Source organism: Muscardinus avellanarius (assembly GCF_963383645.1).
Source record: "Muscardinus avellanarius genome assembly, chromosome: 6".
NCBI lineage: Eukaryota > Metazoa > Chordata > Mammalia > Rodentia > Gliridae > Muscardinus > Muscardinus avellanarius.
The window spans coordinates 14403634-14427002 of record NC_137791.1 but is presented as its reverse complement, the minus strand read 5'-3'; the positions used below and the strand labels follow the sequence as shown (position 1 = coordinate 14427002).

At 43.4% G+C, this 23369-nt stretch overlaps 1 protein-coding gene across 1 annotated transcript in view; it reads left to right on the top strand.

The window, feature by feature from the left end:
* Positions 1-14367: 14367 nt before the first annotated feature.
* The window catches only part of RNF150 (ring finger protein 150), a gene marked incomplete at both ends in the record, with an annotated part of 239918 nt that continues 230916 nt past the window's right edge, over positions 14368-23369 (top strand). The window contains one exon of the mRNA XM_080697372.1: positions 14368-14833. Coding sequence (XP_080553498.1) covers positions 14368-14833 — 466 coding nt within the window. The remainder of the gene's footprint in view (positions 14834-23369) is intronic.

Below are 23369 nucleotides of genomic sequence, written 5' to 3'. Positions count from 1 at the left end.
ATGCTCCACCATGCCTAGCTTCAAAGTCCTAAGAAGAAGTTTTAATTGTAGATGTGGTAGTACATTTTTTCAGGGACAGTTAATATTTACTGAATGCTCGCTATGAGGAAGTCATTATCTGATGCACTTTATATAAGTAAAAGACTCTTTCTAGGTACTTTTAAATTTCCATTTCATATGTTCCACAGAACTGCCTCTATTGTATTGTTTCTTAATGCTTTCTTTTGAATTTTATAAGGGGAAAGTGCTAAAATGCCCATTTGAATATAATTATATATTTTGCAAAAATGTAATTAGAAGCATTATTATACTATAATAATAATTACAATGAGTGTTGTAAATATATATAAATCAGTTGTAATAGAAAACATAGATACTAAATACAAGTAATCATCACTTCTTCAAAGAACAAGCAAACAAAATTGTACTTAATCCAAAGTGTTTCATTTATGCCCAATTAGAAAATTCTGACCAAATTCAGTACCCAAGAACAATAATTAATGCATTCGTATACAGGTCCCATTACTCTGCTTTCTATTCCTTTTAGTTGATTTGATTTCCCGACTTTTCGTTGTTCTGCTTTACAATATGTTTTACTTTGTGAGTCTATACTAATTTTGTTGACTCTTTTTGAGTAGGCTTTGTTAATCTGCACAATATGCTAATTGTGTTTCTGGAACAGCCTCAACGTGGACGGGAAGCGAATGACTTGATTGAGGAGAATCCCTCTGCATCCAGTCACTCAGTCGCTCAGACCGTGACTGATGAGCTCAGCTTGGTATTTGATATTCATTAATGCTTTCAGGAGCATGAATGCTCTTAGACACCAAAAAATTTACATCTTGTGTGTACTCATTTAGTGGGACTGAGAATTTACATTTTAAGAAGTTCGCTTTAATTGCTCTGCGGAGATGCAAGCATGGGGAAGCCCATAGTTGAGTTGGAAGACTACTGTATTCATTGAGAGAGTTGGTGGATTGGACTAAGGAGGTCATGAAGCAAGGCAGAAGAGGGTAAGTGTGAAAGCTGAATTGATAAATCTGGCTGCTGGGTTAGCTCTTTACAGAGGGAGGGACCAATGAAGGAAAGGGAGGAATCAAGAAGGGCTCCTGGCTTCACAGGATTAGTGACCGTGGCACCAATTACTCTCTGATGTAGACCGTCATAGGAAGAAAGTTCTGTGCTTCACATATCAATTATATGATGCCCACAAATCAATATAAACATGCAGGGCAGGCAACTGGAAATTGAGTCTGAGACTCAGAGAAAATAAATTCAAGACCATCAGTTCAGAGATGAAATCTAAAACTGGGACAGACCCCACCCAAATAGAATATAAAAAGAAGAAAAGAGAGCCCTATAGAGTCTAACTTCTGGGGAAAACCACAACTTCTGTGGGTTCTTGGCTTCCATGGCAAAAACAATTTCAACATGTGCCAGTCAGAGATAAAGGCAGAGGTTTTACTTTGGAAAAACAAGAGATTCAAGGGGGAAGGCAGGCCATCTTAAGAGGTAGAGAAAGTGCAAAGGGGTCTTTGTTGCTTTTTAGTTTTTTTTATAGACCTTTCATTGGCTGGTGGATGGGGACCCACAGTGGAGGTCTAGACTTTTTCTTAATTCTCAGGTGCCCCTGGCCACAAGGAGGGGTAATGAGTGGCTGGTACCCTCACCTTTGTCCTCCTCCTCCTGGACCTTTTATGTATTAGGCATCCCAGGAATCCCGGGTAGACAAAGGAGCCTTTGTGTTTTAGAGTGTGGGCCCATCCAGGCTTCTGCCTAAGACATACCCAATGGGAGCTAGAGATAGGACCTTTCCAGATTTTAAAACTATAATCTTCTTTGCTTCTCAATTTGTCTCCTTTCTATCTAAAAGTTTATTTTTTCTATTCTACCTCATCATATTTACATGGTAGCTTGAGGAGTTGAAAGTTTAGCGCCAAGGAGATCAAGCAAAGAGAGTTACAAGCGGAAGACCGCAGTCAGTCTAGTCAAGTGATGCTGAGAGGTTAAGTATGGTGAGGGAAGAAGTGTTTGGATTGGACTGGACAGAGTGGTGGGCACTGGTTACTAGAGAAACTGCAGTAAATGGTCTGGGCATGTCCTAGTCTACTTTCTATTGCTATAACAAAATACCTGAAGTGGGATGAGTTATAAAAAATTAAGTATATCCTGCTTATGATGCTGGAGCCTGGGAACCCTAGAATCAGGGTGCCAAGCATCTGCTCACATCTGCTTAGAACTTGCTCTGCATCTGGACATGGCCTCCTTATTGCATTACAACGTGGCAGAAGGCATCACATAGCAAGAAAGAGAAAGCCTGCTAGCTTAGTTCATTCTTCACTTCTCATAAAGGCACTAATGTCTTCATGGAGACCCCACTTTCATGACCTCATCTAATCCTAATTTCTGCTGAAGGCCCCACCTCCAAATATGATTAAAGTACAAATCTGGGGAGCAATTTTCTAACATATAAACTTTTAGGAGACACATTCAAACCATAGCAGGGCAGAATGGGGGGGGGGTGCAGGTGATAGTAGGAAAGAATTAACAATTACTCCACCCAACACTTTTGAAAAGGTTTACCATAAAAATAGAGAAGAAATAAGGGAGTTGCTGGAGAAGCAGCAAAGGATTTTGGCTCTAAGAGATCACGTTTGTGCATTGGTAGGATCGCTCCAGTTAAGAGAAAGTGATTAATGACGTGATGAAGATCCAGGATAAGTGTAGGAGTAAAGGTTTTGAGAAGAGGGAACAAGATTCAGAGCAAAAGCTGGGGAGCTGCTCTTGGCAGGCTGCAAAGCAGTTTCCCCACTTAAAGTGGAAGGAGGAAGAAGTTGAAGTAGAAGTAGACTGGCCCTGAGGTGCAGTGATGGCAAAATGAGGAGTTTGGTTCTAAAGGCTTTCTTTTCTGAGTGAGCCTCAATGTGGAATTGTAAGCTAAGAGGAGGAAAACAGGGCCGGGGATGCAGCTCTGGCAATGCACTTGCCAAGTGTGTGTGGAGAAGCCTGGGTTTGAGGCTCAACACCACAAAAAAAGAGAGAGAAATTAAAGAGTTTATGCACACTTTAGGGGAACAGTAACAAAGGATGTGGAACATACAAAGGGAAGTGACAACACAATACGGTGAAGTGTAACACAGCGTAAATTTAGAGTAAGATTGACCTGTCGTCTTTGATGGTACACATGTAATAGTAATAGTAATAGTAATAATAATAATAATAATAATAATAATAATAACAACAACAACAATAATAATAATAACAATAGATATATGGGAAGTAACCTTCACTTTTCTCACTCTAGTGCTTTCCGTGATGGAGCTGGGAAACCTGACTGGCTGTGACGGTGTCAACCTCAAAGTAGCATTTTCACATACCCAGTCAGAGAGAAAAACTTTTCCAGAGAGAGAGAGACCTGTTCTTAGGTCAACAGTGCTAAGTGGCTAGATTCCTCAACCAGAAATTCCAAGTATGTTTTCCACATTCATTTGGAATCCCTAAGAGAGCCAAGCCCATATAATAATAATGGGCGAAGGCAATTGGCCTTAACTTCAGCATCCCAATGCAACCATAACAGAAAAGCAAACAGAAAAGGCATATACACGCTGATTGAGAGAGCACTGAATCCACAGGATGCGGCCAGGTATGGTGGTACACATGTGGAATCCCAGTACTTGTGAGGCTAAGAGAAGAGGCGCAGGTTTGAGGCTGGCCTCAGTGACTTAGCAAGACGCCAGCAACTTGGAGAGACTCTGTTTCCAAACAAAATATAAAACAGGACTAGGGATAGAGCTCAGTAGTACAACACCCCTGGGTTCAATCCCCAGTATGATTAAAAAAAAATACACACAATGTTAGAGTCAGAGAAAGCTGAAATTATCAATGCCAGCACCTTCCATTTACAGGACAAAAGCAGGGGCAGGAAGGGCTGGTCTGAGCTTTCCCATCAGTTATTTGTAGCACCGAGGGAAGAATTCAGTCTAGATAACCTCTATGAAAACTAGCACAGAGTCCTGGTCGAAGGGAAGTCATAAATGTGTTTTTTTTTTTTTCCCCCCCTGTCTCCTGATGATTCTCAGTGACCTTACCAAGTAGAGAGAGAATCAATTAATGGAAAAAGATTAACGCTATCATCTTGTGACCAGCTCTGTGTGATTACTCCTCAGTGGAGGTTCAGGAATTGGTACCCCTGGTAAAGTATGCCAAAACGAGCGATTAGTCATGCTGCAGTCTTGACCTAAATAGCAAACACAGCCGTGCTTTTCAGTCCTGAGGAGGGATTCCTCAATTATGTTCCCTTGCTGGCTATCCGCCCTGTGGGACTGGGTTTCATTGTAAAAGGGAAATGAGTTATCAAAGCCTCCTTCTTAACAGCCAAACAAAAAGCAAAGGAAGAGGGCCTGGTTTCTCCCTCCCTTGGTAACTTTGGCAAAGTACAGTTTGAAGATGTTCACAGTCATAGAGAGTCAGTGTGCAAAACTCTCAGTGTCCCGGCTTGTAGATACATCCCCCCATTCCAGATTCCTGACGAAAGAGGACAAGATGATCTTAAAAAGAACAATATTAAAAGAGAGAGAGAGAAAGAGAAAAAAGTGTCCCTGATGACAATCAATGATTTAGGACAAAACATGGACAACTATGTAAAAAATTAATTTAAAGCTGGCCATGGTGGTGCACACTCATAATCCCAGCATTCGGGAGGCTGAGACAGGAGGATCACAGTTCCTGACAGCCTCAGCTACTTAGTGAAGCCCTCTGCAACTCAGTGAGACCCTGTTTCCAAATAAAGAATAAAAATATAGGGCTAGGGGTATATCTTGGAGCCCCTAGGTTCTATCCTCAGTACCGCAAACAAAACAAAAACAAACAAACAAAAAAAAAAACCTAACTTAAAAAAAGAAAGGAAAAAAGGAAACAGATGTATTGTGGCAAGGAGTTTTCTGCTGGTTTTGGCTCAAGTCCCAAATGAGTTTTTCTAAGCTAATTTTCTATGTCTAACTTCTTAAAACATTTTATGACATGAGGTTGTTTAAAAGGGTTCTAGTAAAGAATAAGAGGGGAAAAAAGGCCCAAATTAAATGTTGAAATAGTATCAAAGACTGAAATAAAAAGAAGTCACTTGATAATTCAAAGGTGCAAAAAGGGGGTCAAGGCTATTCTTAGTATCACATTCTATTGTTCTGAAATTGGAGAAGTTAGGCAAAGAATGAAGAGCAAAGATGTGAATATCATTAGTTTTGTGCACACTCTCAAAAAAAAAAAAAACTTTCTAAAATAACTTCCCATTTCTATCTGCAGTGCTTGCAGCCGGAGTTCTAGGGGCTGTTGGACTCTGGAAGTTCTTCGCTCTGTCTGAATGGCCAGTACGCGGCCTCACAGGAGCCATGCAGCCCAACCTCATGGTAAGAAAAGTGGACAGGGAAGAGCAAAATTGAAGTCAGAGTGAGAGTCTGGGAAATGGACTGAACAATGAATTAGCAAAGGTTCAAAAAAAAAAAAGTATGTGTGTCAGGGAGGTAAATCAAGGTAAATCAGATATCAGAGTTTAACAAACAACAGAGTGAATATTTAAGACAAAGGGGACACCAAGCAACAGTGGAGCCCTTAAAACTACGGCCTGGAGCTAGACTTCCAGTAATAAAATCCCCTCTCCGGGAATGCACTAGCTGCCTGAGCTCAGGCAGTGTCTCTTCTCTGTTTCTGCTTCCTTGTTTATGTCTTGGGAATAATGATACCTGCCTTGTAAAGTTATTCTGAGAAACAAAATAAGGCTATGTGAAGTGCTCAGAACACAAAGTGCCTACATATAAAGCACTCAAAACTGCAGCTTTTCAATACTATTTATTATTCAATACATTTATTGTGCCTGCTAGGGGCCAGAGCCTGCGGCAAATGTTTGCACTATAAGCAAGAGGTGGAAATCCTGCCTGGACAAGCTTTGAAAACCTAGTTCCTCTGTAAGGGGAATGGATGGGCCAAGTTAAGGATGGTTTGATTTGGTTTGATATTTTTATTTATTTTTTTATTATTGGGTTGTTTTTTGGTTTTTTGCAGTACTGTGGATAGAACCCAGAGGCATTCTACCTCCGAGATACAACCCCAGCCCTATTTTTTATTCTTTACTTTGAAACAGGTCTCACTAAGTTAAAGAGGGCCTCACTAAGTAGCGGAGGCTGGCCACGAACCTGCAATCCTCCCATCTTCAAACCTGTGCCATCCTCCTGTCTCCTCCTCCCAAGCGTGGGGACTACAAAATATAAATCTATGCTGAATGCAACACAGAATCAATCCGGTTTGAGCATTCCTTCCTGCACTTTTTTCCCATTTATATATGGGATTGTCAGTTTCGCTAAATGATTCTTATGGTTGTGTTTAGAAATTACCATACCTTTGCTCCACCATTCACATAATCATGTCTGTCTCTAAAACTTGATTCAAACGCTTTGATGGGTGGGACCCTTTCCTACTCTGCTGAGCATCCAGAATGGGTTCTAATACAAAGGAGATGACTAGACAGACATGGATGGGCCAAGTTAAGGATGGTTTGATTTGGTTTGATATTTTTATTTATTTTTTTATTATTGGGTTGTTTTTTGGTTTTTTGCAGTACTGTGGATAGAACCCAGAGGCATTCTACCTCCGAGATACAACCCCAGCCCTATTTTTTATTCTTTACTTTGAAACAGGTCTCACTAAGTTAAAGAGGGCCTCACTAAGTAGCAGAGGCTGGCCACGAACCTGCAATCCTCCCATCTCAGCCACCCAAGTACTCTGGGATTACAAGAGTGTGCAACCACGCCCAAACTGATTTTAACTTCACATTGGGGAAAAAACAATATGTATTGTATAAAAAAATGTACTTTGAGTTTTGAGTTCTGATCCTTTCCTCATTTGGTGATGTAGGGGTTGGTACTTTCTTGAGATGCAGGTCGGTGGCAAACGAGCCAACCATTCAGGTCAGCTGTGAGCTCAGGCAAGAGAACAGCCCACGCCCTATGGTGTGCTGTGCAATGGGCTTATTAGTGGGACATAGCCTTTAGTCAAGAAGTATCTGTGAACATGAATTCATAAATTTACTCTTTAAACATTTTTGGGACACTGAAGTTTTCAGACTCTGTTCTTTCCTAGTTTTCTGGTCTTGACCCCTCCTTGAAGTCTCTCTCATTCTTCTGTGTGCCAAACTACGTCACCCTTTAGAATATAATGATGGTGATGATGATGGTGATGATGATGATGATGATGATGTGGTGCTGGGGTTCCTAGAAGCCCTTCTACCTCCAGACTACACTCTCAGACCTCTTTTATATTTTTTTAAATTTGGAAACAGGGTCTCTTAAGCCATAGAAGCTGGCTTCAAACCTGTGCCATTCTCCTGTCTCCTCCTCCCAAGTGTGGGGACTACAAGCGTGCGCCACCACGCTTGGCGCTAACCTTTAGAATCTTTTAACAGTCTTGGAGAAGGTATAGTCCTACGAGTTTTAAAACTGTGGCTCAGCACAGTTAGAAGCTGTCCATGCAACAGGCCAGGGCTGAGATTCTTTTTCTTTTATTTTGGTGGTAATGGGGTTCCTGGAAGCCCTTCTACCTCTGGGATACACGCCCACGGGCTACACTCCCAGACCTATTTTTTAACTTTTTTATGTAGAAACAGGGTCTCTTAAGCCAGCGTGGCTGGCTCCGAACCGGCGTGATCCTCCTGTCTCCGCCTCCCAAGCGCGGGGATTACAAGTGTGTGCCACCATGCCCGGCAAGGGCTGAGCTTCTAATCCTGGTTCTTCTGGTGCCAACATCCCTACTCTTCCCACCATATCATCAAACTTCCCTTCGAACAAATGTGGAAGACTAAGGAGGAAGAATATTTGTAAGGACAAGACATAGAACACTCATTATTATTACAACATGTTACTCAATAGGCAATCATTTTTTAAAAATCGTAATACCAGCCTTCACACATAAGGGAATAAGAGGCCCTATGATATTTTGAAGATTTTTTCCCCTGTTTCACAGTTATGCAGAAAGAATCTGGCAGGCTTTCTTTTCTTTCAGTCATGGGGATAGTTATTTAAGAGCTTACTGTAATAAAAGAACATATGCTAAAGAATTGAACAAGCATCAATTTTTTAATGCACTCAATCGATGTAAAATGAAAATATAATATAGATAAAATCCTGTATGTTGAATCTTTTGCTCATCAAAAATCTGCTAAACATTAAAATAAATACATAAGTACAGGAAGAATGATATTTCCCAATTAAAAGTCTCAGGTCAGATTCTCTTTCAATATTCTGTGCAAATCAACATCAAGGTATAAATGTATCATACTTGAGGCATCTTACAGAGAGTCTAACAGGCCGGCAGAGAGACTGGGGTGCTGATACTCTGTGTGTCGGCTGCTCTACATTTCTGACTCAGACACAAACATGTTGCAGTATTTCAGTCAACTCTGCTCCTACCCTTTATGAAATAAAATCATTTCCCTATCTCAAAGAGCCCAATTGAAACTTCCTCATTCTAGCCACTTGCTTGCTGAAGGGAATCCCCCCACAGGTCAGACCTCTTCACCAAGCCATCTTCTGGGGATATATTTTAAAGCTATTGTGCAAACTCACTCAATTCTCCTGCCTGGTGATGTTAACCTTTGAAAAAGAAATGTGTCAATCCTGTATGATGTGTCAGTAACTTGCGTTTTCACCTAGTAATCGCCCTTCTGAGCCTCAATACCGACACAAATTGCATCAAATTTCCAGTATGGATACCTCTAGGCACCTTCGACTCTACCTACCCCAAACTCTTCATTCTTACCCCAAACAGTTCCTCTTACAATTCTTCTCATTTTAGAAAATGACAATTCCATCTTGCCAGTTGCTTTTGACTCCTGTCTTTTTTTTTTTTTTATAGTCAACAACAAGTGCACCAGAGGATTCTATTTATTCTACCTTCAAACTATACTGAGGAGACAATTACTTCTCAAAGTATTTCCTGCCACCTTCCTGGTACAAGTCACTTTTTCCCATTTGATGAATTATTGTGAAGGCTTTTTAATTGTTCTCCTTGCTTTCACACTTGTTCCAATAGTATCAGAAGAAACCTATTGAAACAGATTATAGCTGGATAGCTGGGGCGTGGTGGCATTCACCCGTAATCCTAATACTTGGAAGGCTGAGACAGGAGGAGCTGAGGTTCAAGACCAGCCTCAGCAACTTAGGAAGATTCTGTTTTTAAAAAAAAAAAAAGATAAAAAGGACTGGGGTTCTGGCTTGGAGGTAGAATGCCTCTGAGTTTAACTCCAAGTACAAAATAAAGTAAAAACTACATATTATATAATTGAATCAACCCTGTTTAACATTCTTAGAAGGATTCCCCTTTTAGCCAGAATGAAATCCAAAGTATCCTGTATGGCCTTCAAGGCCCCGTACAATCTGCCTTCCATCTCTCCGAACTCATTTCTTTTATGTTCACTCATCTTCATCCTTAATATCTTCTTTGCTGTTTCTCAGTACATCAAACGCTATTTTGCCTCAGGGCAGTTATTGTTACAGTTTCCTCTCCTTGGTACAACTAATCCCCTAAATATCTACATAAATCCCTCACTTCTTTCTGGATTCTACTTAAAAATCATCACATCAGAGCAGCTGACTCTGACATAAAATAGCATGTTATGTAAAATAAGTTATCCTCCTGTATCACCAACCTACTGCCTTCCATTCCATAACATTTATTGCCCATCATAACCTAAAACCTAAAAATCATCCTGCTTTCTCCAACCCAGAATGGAAATTCCATTAGAACTTCATCTCATCGGTTCCCACTGTATATTCAGCATCTGGGGGCGCTCTGGGTTCAATAAATGTTGTTAAATGAAGAAACACAGAGATGTGTTTTCTACAGGGATGTTGTAAATTTCAGAGGAAAGGAGGGTATAACAAGGGTTCTTTGGTCAATCCTAAACAGCCACCAGCTCCATAGGTCCAGTGGGAATGGAGTAGTGATACTGGAGGGACATCTTTAGCACAAACTGGACGCACATTAATGCGCCCTCAAAATGAACGTTGGCTTTTCTAAGGTCATTAACTGAGTTCCAAGGTCTCTGAAAGTGTGGACAATGGAGACGAGATTTTATAGCTAGATAATCATTACTTTTATTTTCTGAACCATTTAAGAGCAAGTTGAAGACCAAATGTCACTTCACTACTAAATACTTATTCTGCTTATTTTTTCTTTCTGGTACAGAAGCCTGAGCCAGAATCATCTGCTGCATTTAGTTGTCTTGTCCCTTGAGTTCCTTCAATTTGGGTCAGTTCTTCTGCCTTTTCCCCATTCTCTTTTTTTGATAAGCTTAAAAATCCAGAGAATAGAGATCTTTTGTTTTGTCAGATCCTTTTACCTTAGGTCCATCCGGTGTTATTTCATGGCCCAAACCAGGGTTTTGATTGGCTTTTTCTTTTCTCTGAGAATGAAATACCTAGCAAGCACAATGGAGAGGAGGAAAGGTTTATTTGGCTCATGGTTTCGAAGGCTCAGTGCACAGTTCACCAGCTCCAAGGCAGAAACATCATGTTGGCAATTTGTGGGCAGAAGAAAGCAGCTCAGAGCAATGGAAATCACAGAACGGGAGGACGGAACCAGGGACAGATGTAGCCCCCAAGTTCCTGTTCTCCGTGACCTACTCTCCTCAGTCAGACCCTACCTGCCCTCAGTTACCACCCTTAAGTCCCTTCAAATTATTCAACTATGGATGAGATTAGAGCCCTGATTCAATGACTTCACCTCTGAACATTTCTGCATTGCCAACACATGAGCTTTTGGAGAGGACGCTCCATATTCCCAGGCCATGTGTCTCTGGCAAAAATGTGATAGAAACGATGTTCCCATCTCATCAGGAGTAATGGGATATATGGCGTGACTCATTCCAAGACTGTTCATCTTCACCATGACCAGCAGGTCAGCTTGGTGTCCTTCAAGGTCCTCTTCAATAAATTCACCCTTTTCCTGCTGTGTAATCAACAAACATTTTTTTTCAGAAGATATAATCTTGGCTTGAACAATCACATGCTGCTTAGCATCAAATCCATAACCACCAGCTTTAGTATCCACTGAGGACGGGTACCTGAATCCACCATACTCCTATGAAGGGTGACTTTCTATCCCCACCAGTAGTAGGCATTTCTACCATTAGGAAGCACTGGTCTTTCTCTTCATTCATTTATTCATTATTTATTATTTATTATATTTATAAATTCATTGTTTATATACTTAGCATATGCTCACCTTTATTCACTAGGCTATAAACAGTTACTATCATTACTTACTTTGATACCCAATGGCCCTGGATTTGGCTGGTGAGAACCCCTTCCACCTGGCTCCCGTGTCCTCTGACATATTTCTGCTCTGCTCTGAGCACTTTCGTAGTTCCCAGCTCCAGCCCTGGGATCAGTCATCCCTGGCTCATTTCAACAGAGTATTTAGAAAGCAACATCTTCTGGCTCCTTAAAATGTACAGCATTTTTAGCCTCTGAATGGAGAGAGCTATTATATATGTGCATAACCCAATACACACACACACATATAGTTTTGTGGGGGCACTGGAGATTGTATCCAAGGACATTCTACTTCTGAGCCACCCTAGCCCTATTTTATTTTTATTTTGAAACAGGGTCTCCCTAGGTTGATGAGTCTCACCACTTGCTGAGCCTGACCTGGATCCTGCAATCCTCCTGTCTCAGCCTCCCAAGTACCAGGATTACACATGGGTATACCACCACACCCAGCTACATACATCGTTTTATAAAAAGTGATCAAGTTCATTTTTAATTGAATCCCATTCCTCAGGGTTCTTTATAGCTTTCTCTTTCTTTCTTTCCTTTCTCAATCTTTTCCAACAGTAAGAATCCTGGTTCCCATTTTACCGATTACTTATTTACCCAATGGAGCTGTAATTTGGCAATGCCCCAGCCACAACACTGCCTCGTTCACTCTGTGTTGTGTTCAGCTTCTAACTTTGCCAAGGGAAAGGAGGAGAAGAGATAGTCATATTTTCTTAATGATACTGATTATCCAAGTGTTGTGGCTGAAGAAAAAATGAGAGAGAGAAAGAGAGAAAGAAGAGAGTGAGGAAAGGAGAGAGAGAGGGAGGGAGGGAGGGAAGGAGAGAGAGAGAGAGAGAGAGAGAGAGAGAGAGAGAGAGAGAGAGAGAGAGAGAGAGAGAGAGAGAGAGAGAGGCAGGCAGGCCTGGGGAACCACTGTGGTTTGCAGAGGCATTTGTACAGAATCTACCTGGGGGGTTTTCAGCCAGTGGCCTCCGGCTTCAGATCTCTGGTGGTTCGGGAACCAGCAGCCAGGCAGTCTCCACTTTCGTCTCTCCAGCATTAGGCACTATTAAAAGCACTGTCCCAATAGCCTAGAAGCCTGTTTTCTAAAACAAATATGCTAGGGGCACACACAAACCCAGCACATCAAATACCATAGAGACACATTCTTCTAAGTAGTTCTCGTGCCTGTTTCTAATTTGGGTAGAGCTGGGACTCTCTGCTCTTGCTAAGAGCCACCAGCTGTTTCTGTTTCTGCCTGCAAAAGAGAAGTTGTGCTGGTAGACATTCATTAATAAAGCTGTATACATATTAAGGTCCTGGGGAAGGGGGGAACATTTTGTTTCCTTGTAAACTGGGTTCTGGCTCTCTAAAAGAGTGCTCAGGGGAAGTCCACCTGAGTGATTGAGAACCATAGAACGGATATTTTTAGACACAGTGTATTTCTGGGATTCCAATCAATCAGTTGGTGAGAAGGGTTGACAACCACCTAAGAGTTTCAACTGTACCACAGTTACACGAATATCACTCTGGGGCGACAGTATTCTCTGTTGATTAGTTGTAACCTCTGTGTACGCCTGGGGAACACGTGTTAAACAGTAGCCCAATTCAATAGAAAACTTCACAGCCAGGCCTAAGTTTTGTTTTTTTTGTTTTTGTTTTTGCAGTACTGTGGAAGGAACACAGGGGCATTCTACCTCCCAGCTACATGCCCAGTCCTATTTTTTATTCTTTATTTTGAAACAGGGTCTCACTGAGTTGCAAAGGGCCTAAGTAGCTGAGGCTGTCTGCAAACTGCGCACCTCCTGTCTCAGCCTCCCAAATGCTGGTATTACAAGTGTGCGCCACCATGCACGGTTGGGTCTAAGTTTTAAACTTTTTTTTTTTTCTTTTTCTTTTGCGGTACTGAAGATTTAACCCAGGGGCATTCTACCTCCCAGCTACATCCCTAACTCCATTTTTAATTCTTTTTTTTTTTTTTTTTTTGAAACGGGATCTCACTAAGTAGCTAAGGCTGGGGGCAAGCCCGCGATCCACCTGTCTCAGCCTCCAATACTGAAATTACGAAGTGCGTTGCCACACCTGGCTTAAAACGAATATTTGATAGCCATGTCCCTGCATACTCCAGGGATGGTGTCAGGAGGGACCTTGAGACCAACCAGCCTTACACTTTGGCCCTGGAGCGGGCACTGAAGAAGCTCACTGCATGTGTTCCAGCCAAGGAGAGGGTTGTTTACAGGAGGCACCTACTATATTTAGGGCGCAGGAAAGTCTCAGCCAAGATCCCCTACTCATAGGTCAAAAGGTCGGTTCCCCTTTTGCCCCCTACCTGGACTTTGTCACCAATCCCGGCAGGGGTCGCTGCTGCCCACGAAGAGAGCCCGAGGGAGCGTGGCAAGCGGAGCTTTGACATCACAATAAGCTCCTCCTTGCACGCACACATCATACAAACACACACAAACATAGACAGACCCACACGCGCGCGCGCACACACACACGCACCTACGGACCGCGTACTCTTCTCGGGCCGGCCCGATCCGTCCCATTCTCCCCAGAGCGGGTCCCCCGGGCTGCAAGTGTGTGCGCTCGGGGTGCAGCCACCCCGCGAGGCCCTCGCGCAGCGCCCCCTCGGCCCCGCAGAGCGCCGCGGCTGCAGCGGGACCCGCTGGGCGCCGGGGACAGCCTCGCCCAAGCGCCGGCCAGCGAGCAGCCAGCCCAGGGCTCCGGGCGGCCGGCTGCGCGCTTTGGGGCGCGCTGTCACCCCATGCGAGAAGGGGCCGCCAGCTGCAGCCGCAGGACGCTGGTCAGCCGGACTCCTCCGACAGCCCGGAGCGCCCCCTCTTTTCCCGCCCCCGGCCACCGGAGGCGTAAAATGCGCCCGGGCTAAGCCGGGGAGGGACCGGCGCCACCCGCTGCCAGGAATCCGGTCCCCGCGGGAGCTGCCGCAGCAGCAGCGGCGGCTGCAAAAGAAGCGGCCGGCCCGGGGTTGGCCGGGGCCGGGGAGGAGGGACGGGGCGGGAGGAGGGCGCGGGGGGCGGGGAGGGGGCCCCGGCGGCCAGAGATGGCAATGTCTCTCATCCAAGCGTGCCGCAGCCTGGCTCTCTCAACATGGCTGCTTTCCTTTTGTTTCGTGCATCTGCTCTGCCTGGACTTCACCGTGGCCGAGAAGGAGGAATGGTACACCGCCTTCGTGAACATCACCTACGCCGAGCCCGCGCCCGAGCCCGGGGCGCCCGGCGAGCTGCGCACGGAGAAGACGGAGTGCGGGCGCTACGGGGAGCACTCCCCCAAGCAGGACGCCCGCGGGGAGGTGGTCATGGCCAGCTCGGCCCACGACCGCCTGGCCTGCGACCCCAACACCAAGTTCGCCGCGCCGACGCACGCCAAGAGCTGGATAGCCCTCATCCCCAAGGGCAATTGCACCTACAGGGATAAGATCCGCAACGCGTTCCTGCAGAACGCCTCCGCCGTGGTCATCTTCAACGTGGGCTCCAACACCAACGAGACCATCACCATGGCCCACGCAGGTGAGCGGTCCCCGGCGGGCGCGGGGGCAGGGAGCCCGAGAGGATGGGGGCGCCCGGAAAGATCCTGGCGCTGCCTCCCCGCCTCCTTTCTGCTAAGTCCGTGCGGTGCGGAAGAAGCGTCTGGGTTGCCTGGACCTGTTAAGTTTTGCTTCGCGTCACTTGGGGCGGGAGGATTAAAAAGCAGAGAGAATTCTCTGCATGTCGGGGTGGGGGTGGGGGCAGCAGAAAGCTAGGCAGAGCGCCTCTTGGAACAGGACAGGGGTTCTCTGAGGTGAGCTGAGTCTCCCCAGGAGAATTTGGAAGGTGGGCTTTGGAAAGCTGGGCTTGGGTATTGGTGTCCCGTAGGCGGTGACCGGCCCTGCACCTGTTGGGAGCCTGGAGATCTGATAACAGCTCGGCACACCGGAGTGTGCCTCTGGTGTACCTGATGCTCGCATTCGCTTTCAGAACCCTGGGTGGGTAGGGTTACCTGCTAGCAGCTCGCAGCTGCAAACTTTGTAGGCAATTCAGGTTTCAGTTCTTCCTGGGAGATGGAGGCCTCCTCCCCCGCTGGGTTTACCTACGTCAGAAATAATACAAAAAGCACCCCACTTGGCCAGGCCAGCCCGTCATCCGGATAAGCTGATGGGCAGGCGCAATGGTAAATAATAATAAAAATCCTTAAGCCAAGAAGAGCACGATAGCTGGAAAGTTGTAACTTTTCCCAGTGTCCATTGGCCTGTTTGGAAATTTAAACACATTGAAAGTTTTCTTATGGCTAGAACGAAGCATGTCTGTGAAGAAAACTGTAAAAGCTTTTCCTAACTATTTACAAGTACTGACCCAAGAGATGAATGATTACCCACAAGTTCAACTCGATAACACCTAGGCCTGATCAAGCACTATTACTGTGGTAGGAATAATAATAAAAAAGAAGGCAGTGTTATTTGGGTTTGTTAGCATGAGCCAGTGTGTTCAAGCAGATGGACCTCCTGGAGTCAACAGCCACTGCCTTTGTATCATGGCTGGGACGTGGCCTCCTTTCTGAGAGGGGTCCTTGGGCTGAGGCTCTGGGATCCAGTAGGAGGGAGGCGATCAAGATTTCCCAGTAGGGTAGCCTAGTCAAAAATAATATTTTCTTTAAGGGCCAGGTTTTGGTAAACAGGCTATCAAATGAAACCCCAAGCTTTGGCTACGTTTGCGAAGGTGTTCTCTTTGGGGACAGATTTCCATTCCAGGAATTCCCATCGCCTATCTGCCACATATTCAGATTTGCCATTAGTCATCCACACCAGCTGTTACAGTCAAGGAAATTTGTTGACCTTAAGCAGGTGGGGAGGGGAGACGTTTGAAATTTAAAGTCCACAGGTAAAACAAATGCAGTGTGTTAGTTAATGGTGAGCGGGGAGCGCTGGTCTCCTTAGGAAAGTTAGGGGAGACCATTTTAAGACATCTCATATGTTTTCTTGGGCTCAGCTATTTATTAGGGGGAAAGATTTTACTCTGACCTTAAGTTACAGAAGCACTACTTAAACTTGATACCTAAGTATGTTAGGACTCTGGAAAACTACTTTCTCGTGTAAAGTATCTTTAAACAAATTACATATATATATTATATATACATAAATATATATATTAGTACAAATGACCTATGTTCCGGGCTCAGGGGTAGGAAGGAGAGCTTTAAGGAGTTTGGTTTAGGTTTTGGTTTTAGTTGCTTACCTTCCTAGAAGGTTGTTCGCTGACTTTACAGGATTCTTTGAATGTTTCTTCGTTCTTGAACATGAAATCTTAAACTCGGCCTCTCCGAGCACTAAGTCTGAGACATTTGTCCCTGTCTACAAAGCTTTTCCAGGACAGGCAACACACTGGATCAATTAATGGCTGGCCTGTTCTTAAAGAATGCAGTGAGTTGATTTTCCACACACAAGATGCTTGGTTAGGACATAATAGGGGTACAAAGTAGAAGAAATTCTTTACTCTCTAATAGTTCTGTTCCAAAAAAAACACGTTAATGACCCATCTGATAATCACCACAAAACTCCATATTATCCTTTGGCATTTTGCCACAGTAGTCAAAGGTTACATTGATTTCTGCTGGAGTCTCGTTATAAGGAAGGATGTGTCCGGGTAGCATGGAGAACTGCTCACTCGATTCAGTTTCTTCTGTCCAAATCTCAAGACAGCGTCAAAACTGGTCTGGCTGTCAATATCTTACACTTGATCCCAGAACTAAAAGGCTACTTTTGCTAGAAACTGTACATTTTAGATGCCCCCCCAATGTTCTTTTGTGAACTTGCAATGCAGTGTACTAAAGGATCCTTATAGTTGTGAACTTTTTATTTTCGCCATCAAAAAGTTTTAAAGACAGTTAAAAAGTTACAAAAGTTGATGCTGTATCACCTTCTCCTGCAGAGCTGTTATTTTTGAAACTGGTAGCTTTCAGTGACAAGGATTTAGAGTTATGTAGATTGTAGTGTCTTTTCTGTTTCTATGCATTTCATGTGATAGGACCCTGAGATACCCAATATCTTGAAAAATTAAAAATACTTTTTTCAGCCGGGCATGGTGGCGCACGCTTTTAATTCCAGCATTCAGGAGGCTGAGACCGAAGGATTGTGGTTCGCGGACAGCCTCAGCTACTTAGTGAGGCCCTCTGCAACTCAGTGAGACCCGGTTTCAAAATAAAGAATAAAAAATAGGCCAGGGGGTGTAGCTCGTAGGTCAAATGACCCTGGGTTCCATCCAGCACTTGCAAAAGAAAAAAAAAATACTTTTTTCTTTTTTATATGCCTTTCTTTCCATGAATAAATGGTTTTGTGTTTCTGTTACTTCTGTTTGTTTTGTTGTTGTTGTTGTTTTGTTTTGAACCCAGGGACATTTTATTTCCTAGCTATATACACTATTTTTTTTGAAACAGGGTTACCCTGGGTTGCAGAGAGTCTTCAGTTAAGTTGCTTCTTGCGTAGAAGGCATGAACTAGAAATTTATTTGTCCTTGAACCTGCAGTCCTCCTTTATTAGCCTCCCAAGTATTAGGATTATAGCTATCTACCACCATGTCCAGCAAGGCTCTGCCATTTCAGTAATTATGATATTTTTCTCATTCACACAGATGCAGCCTATCCTGGGACAGACTAGTGTTTTATTTTATATGGAGTTACTTTATTTCTTCTAGTATAACAGCTTTATTAAGCTATAACTCACCTACTAAGCAATTCACTCTTTCAAAGTATACAACTTAGTATTTTTTAGTATATTGATTGAGTTATACAACCACCATGCTATCTAATTCCAAAAAGAAACCCTTTTCCCTATCTTACCTGTCAGTAGTATGGACAAACACTGATCTCAATCTCTCTCACCAGTCGATGGACATTCAGGTTGTTTCTGTTGATTTTAATCACGAATGCTATCGTGCGCAATTATGCGCGTGGATACACGGAAACTCTATGGTCAGCCTTTGGAGGAGCTGCCAGACTCCTCCTAAGTGGCTGGGCTGTGCCACAATCCTGCTGGCCATGCAGGAGGGTTCCAGTTTCTCTACAGCCTCATCAGCACTTGTAGCTGTCTATCTTCTTTTTTTTTTTTTTTTTTTTTTTTTTTGGTGGTACTGGGGTTCCTGGAAGCCCTTCTACCTCCGGGCTACACTCCCAGACCTATTTTTGCATTTTTTATTTGGAAACAGGGTCTCCTAAGCCAGCGTGTGGGGCTAGCTTCGAACCTGTGCGATCCTCCTGTCTCTGCCTCCCAAGCGCGGGGATTACAAGCGTGCGCCACCACGCCCGGCTCTATCTTCTTTATATTGACCATCAGAGGGGATGTGAAGTATCTTCACTGTGGTTTTAATTTGCATTTTTCCTGGGGACTGACAGTTGCTTTTTTATTTTTTATTTTTTTGGTGGTACAGGGGGTGGAACCCAGAGGCTTTCTACCTCCAGGCTATACTCCCACACCTATTTTATATTTTTATTTGGAAACAGGGTCTCACTAATTTGCTGAGAGCCTCACTAAGTAGCTGAGGCTGGCTTCGAACCTGTGCGATCCTCCTGTCTCAGCCTCCCAAGCACGGGGATTACAAGCGTGCGCCACCACGCCCGGCTGACAGTTGCTTTTTAACATTCTCTTAGTTCATTTTTTTTTTTAAATCTTTCTTCCTTTCCCCCATATATCGGCCAGTATTTGTTCTTTTCTGGACTTCCAGCTCATATACTTTTTGTCTTAGGGAAGACAGAGAGAATAATAAAGAAAATCTGCCTCTCCCTAAAGTATAAGGTGTGGACTAGAAATTTATATGTCCTCTGGCAACCAGAGATCAAAGTTGTCCAGGAATGCAGCCGCCATCTGATGGAAGCCCCCAAAAGTGAATGTTTAGGTGCAGTCAAGGCAGTGGGACACAGGTGACCTCCTGGGTGCTGGCACCAAGCAGGCCAAGGAGCATTATTTCATTGTACCGTCTGTCAGAAGTTTCTAGAGGCAGTTTGGGGCAGTGGTTAGTGGATGCAGCTGTGAGACCACCTGGACTCGTGTCCTGGCTCTGCGGCTGTGTCCCTGTATACTTTGAGGGAGTTATTGCACTGCTCAGAGCATGAACCTCCTCATCTGTGACATGGATCATGGTGCCTACTCCCCTTGCTTGTCCTGTGAATTAAATGGCTTGTTACATATTTAGTGCCCGCATCCATCCATCACTAGCACCAAGCAGCCAACATTAACCCTTACAAACCCTGAACTTGGCGACACGCAGTGACATGCAGGAACCGTAAACTGGATCATCATAGTCCAGGGGCTCCCTGAGGCCCTGGCAGCCTTGGGAAAGAACACTGGATTCACCTTTCCCTGCTTTAGAGACCTGAGCAGTCACACCTCTTTCTGCGTGTGGCCTCAGTGACTTGAGACCGAGTGTTCCAGCTCCCTCTGATGGATGTTCCGGTTGTCTTCGTGCCTTCTCTTAGCTTAATCTGAAGTCCCATCCCAGCGGCGATAGGCATGGTACCCAGGGCAAATCTATGCACGATGACTGTAAGACCAAGTCGAAATAATGAAGAGGGGGTGCATTTTATCTTTTCCCCTTGAGTATGCTTGCTGTCTTTCTGTTTATCAATTACTAGTATGGAGTTGAGAGCAAACAACCTCTAGCTGTCTAGGAAGAACATTTGAGAGACTGGGTCCCTAACACTGACTTAGGGATGAAGGGGAGGGGAGAAGGGATGGTTGCAGAAACTATTTAGAGAAGAAGCCTAGTCCTTGGTAGGGAGAGGCCAGGATGGAATATATCCATATATTCTAGATTTCTCCAAGGTTGGAAGGGAGCAAGTCAGGGATTTTCAAAGGCTCCCTCCTGTGCAGGTGAGTGCTAACAGTTTAAGAGTTAATTTTGTGGTACTTTATGACCATTATTTTAACTGCTAGAGTTGATCCTTGCCTTAACCTCTATAATAAAGGAGCTAGCTGCTTTAATCAACTTTTTTCAAATCCGCACATTTTTAAAATATCTACGTGATGTTTTGTTTTCCCATTAAGTGGTTAGATAGGCTTTGATCTCCTTTCTAGCCTATTGAAGCCCTTGCTTTGGGTAGTTATAACATTGCTCAAGTCGTACTTGCTCTGGGCTGGGCACATCCTGACCATTTTATGTGTAATATCTCAATTTTCTCAACACTGTGAGATAGGTTCCATTACCACCCCATTTCCTAGATGGGGAAACTGAGGTAAACCAAGGTGAGTTGTTCGTGCAGGTAGTGATTCGTAGAGCTGGCCTTGGAAACCCTGGTGGTCTGTCTCTTGAGTGAACATATTGCTAGAGCTCCATAGATCTCTGGACCTGAAAGGGTGCAATCAAAACCAGATGTGGACAGTAGTTTCTTACTTATGGATACAATGATGATCTGTATTCTGCTTCCTGTTTCCAGGTATGTTACAGATCTATGGCAAGGCAAATACTTTGTTCACTATAAGAACGCTCAGCAGAGGGGAAGTGGGACCTGGTGTTTGGGATTCCTCCTCCGCACCTACTTCTCACTAACTAAACATGTGGCTTTGGGCCAGTGATTCTTTCTGGTCTCCATCTCAGTTTCCTCCTTCATAAAATGGGAAGTTTGGATTCATTGATGCCCAAGAACTGTTTGAACTACAGGATGTATTCCTTATGTGTTCCCAAATCAGAATATTCCTACTAGAATTCAGGTTTCTGCTTTTGTTGATCAGAAACTCCTGGGGCAGGGCCCGATGTTCCTGACCAGCAGGGAGTGGCTGGCGGTTCCGGTGAGCCCTGAGCTTGCTCTTTGGCCCACGTCCCTGGCAATTTTTATGGTTTTTGACCTACCTCACTTATTTATGTTCCTTGTCTCAAGCCCAGGAGCAGTGTGTTTGGGACCCCAGCTTTATGGAATCCAACTCATATCAGCGAGGAGAAATTGCAGAAAACAAACTCGGTTCCAAAATGGAAAAATATATATGAAGGTTCAAAGTGTTTAGAAATGGAAGAGAAGCGGGGCGTGGTGGTGCACAATTATAATCCCAGTACTTGGGAGGCTGAGACAGCAGGATCCAGGTTCATGGACAGCCTCAGCTACTTAATTAGGCCTTTTGCAACTCAATGAGACCCTGTTTCAAAGATAAAGAATGAAAATTAGGGCTGAGGGTGTAGCTCAGAGGTAGAATGACCCTGGGTTCCATCCCCAGTACTGCAAAAAAAATAATAATAATAATAATAAATAAATAAATAAAAATTTAAAAAACAACAAAAAAAACAAGAAATGGAAGAGATTTTATTGGGAGGCTAAACTTTCTTTGACATTAAGATGGAAATTGACCAGAAACATTGTAGAATCCAGGATTCATGTACAGAGTTCCAGTTGGTGAAGTGTTAAGGACCTTCCCAAGCCTGACAAATGTGTGATTCTCCATCTTGTAGGTATGTAGGAAACCTATTTTAAGTCTATAATCCCAGTTTCCCAGGAGGCCAAAGCAGAAGGATCACAAGTTGAAAGTCAGCCTCCTGGACCAGTTAGGGAGAGCCTGTCTCAAAATAAAAGTTTTTTAGAAAGGTCTGTAGATGAAGCTGAGCAGTAAAGCATTGCCTAGTCGGTGTGAGGCTCTGGGTTCAATCCTCAGTAATGTAAAAAGAAAGCATATTTCTCAATAGTTTCACTTCCCATTTTTTCCTCTTAAGAAACATAACAGAAACTCTGTCATTTATGCTTGGTCTTAATCTCCCACACCCAAACCATCTCATACTCCCCACTCGCTCTCTATGCACGCTTATTGTTTATTTTATTTTGCACAAAACTGTAACTCCTCACCTGCCCCTCTGTACTGGCAGACAGCTATCCAACAGTCAGGAATTTCAGCCTCTGTTATTAAAAGCCATAATTCATTGTCAGTGTTAAATAACATTCTTGGCACTGAAATTTAATATGGCCTGGGCAGTTCAAGGAATGAATGACTTGTTTACACATTTTAAGTCACGGTAATACATATCTGGGGGATCTGGAAGGAATTCTACTTTCTTCTTCCCAGTCTTCAGGAAGAATTTGGTCATTCTCTCTCCTCACGCTTCTCTTTTTAAAATTCCCCTGGTTTCTCACAAAAGGAAGTAATTTTGTGGCCATGAAATCTGGAAAGTTCTAGAAAGTTCTAGAAAGAACCTAGAGCTTTTTTATTTTCTGGTTCATTCTTATAGTAATCAGAAAGGAATGATTATACCTCTGTTGCAAAGTTAATTTGTTAAGAAACCTGTCTCTGCTTTTGAAAAGAATGACCTTAATCATTATTGCATTTATGGACATGAAACTTGGCATTATAAAAAAAAATTGTATTTTGACAGCTTCTGAAAGTCTTTAGTCTTTATCCCCCAAAAAGAGAGACTTCGTTTTGTTTGTACTTTAAAGTGGGTCTTAACTGTTGCTGAGTGACTGAAGTGGAACTGGCTCTGTGTGGATTTGATGATGTAGATTTGAATTAAAATGAAATCTACATCTTATTCAAATGATCTTAGCTCTTGAAGTTTCATTGCTAACAAGAGAAGCAAGACAGGCTTGTGTCGTACTGTTTACAGTTACAGCATAACTTTTACTCTTGTCTTCAACTTTGAGGGACTCATCTTTTAGCAGTTGAATTTATGATAGCATAATTGTGCTTTTATATGGAAGTCAAATATTAATGATTATGGTTGGTTCTAGCTCTTATTTTTCTTTAATAAACCTGGAAAATGGCATTTTTTTGTTTCAAATCTGTGGTCATAAATTGATTTCTATAAGTAGCCTTTACCTTTTGTGCTTTGCTTAATCCATAATACACAGTGGTATTTCGAAAAAAAATTTCACTGGAAACAAGCATCGCTTATCAGAAAATTAAAATTTACACATTGGATTAATAAGCATTTTCATTTTCAATGTGTGAATGTATATTTCATTTTAATGTAGATTTTTTAAGGGGCTTTAAGCTGGGCATAGTGGTGCATGCTTGTAACCCCAGTACTTGGGAGGGTGAAACAGGAGGATAGCAGGTTTGAGGACAGCCTCAGCAATTCAGTGAGCCCTTCACAACTTAGTGAG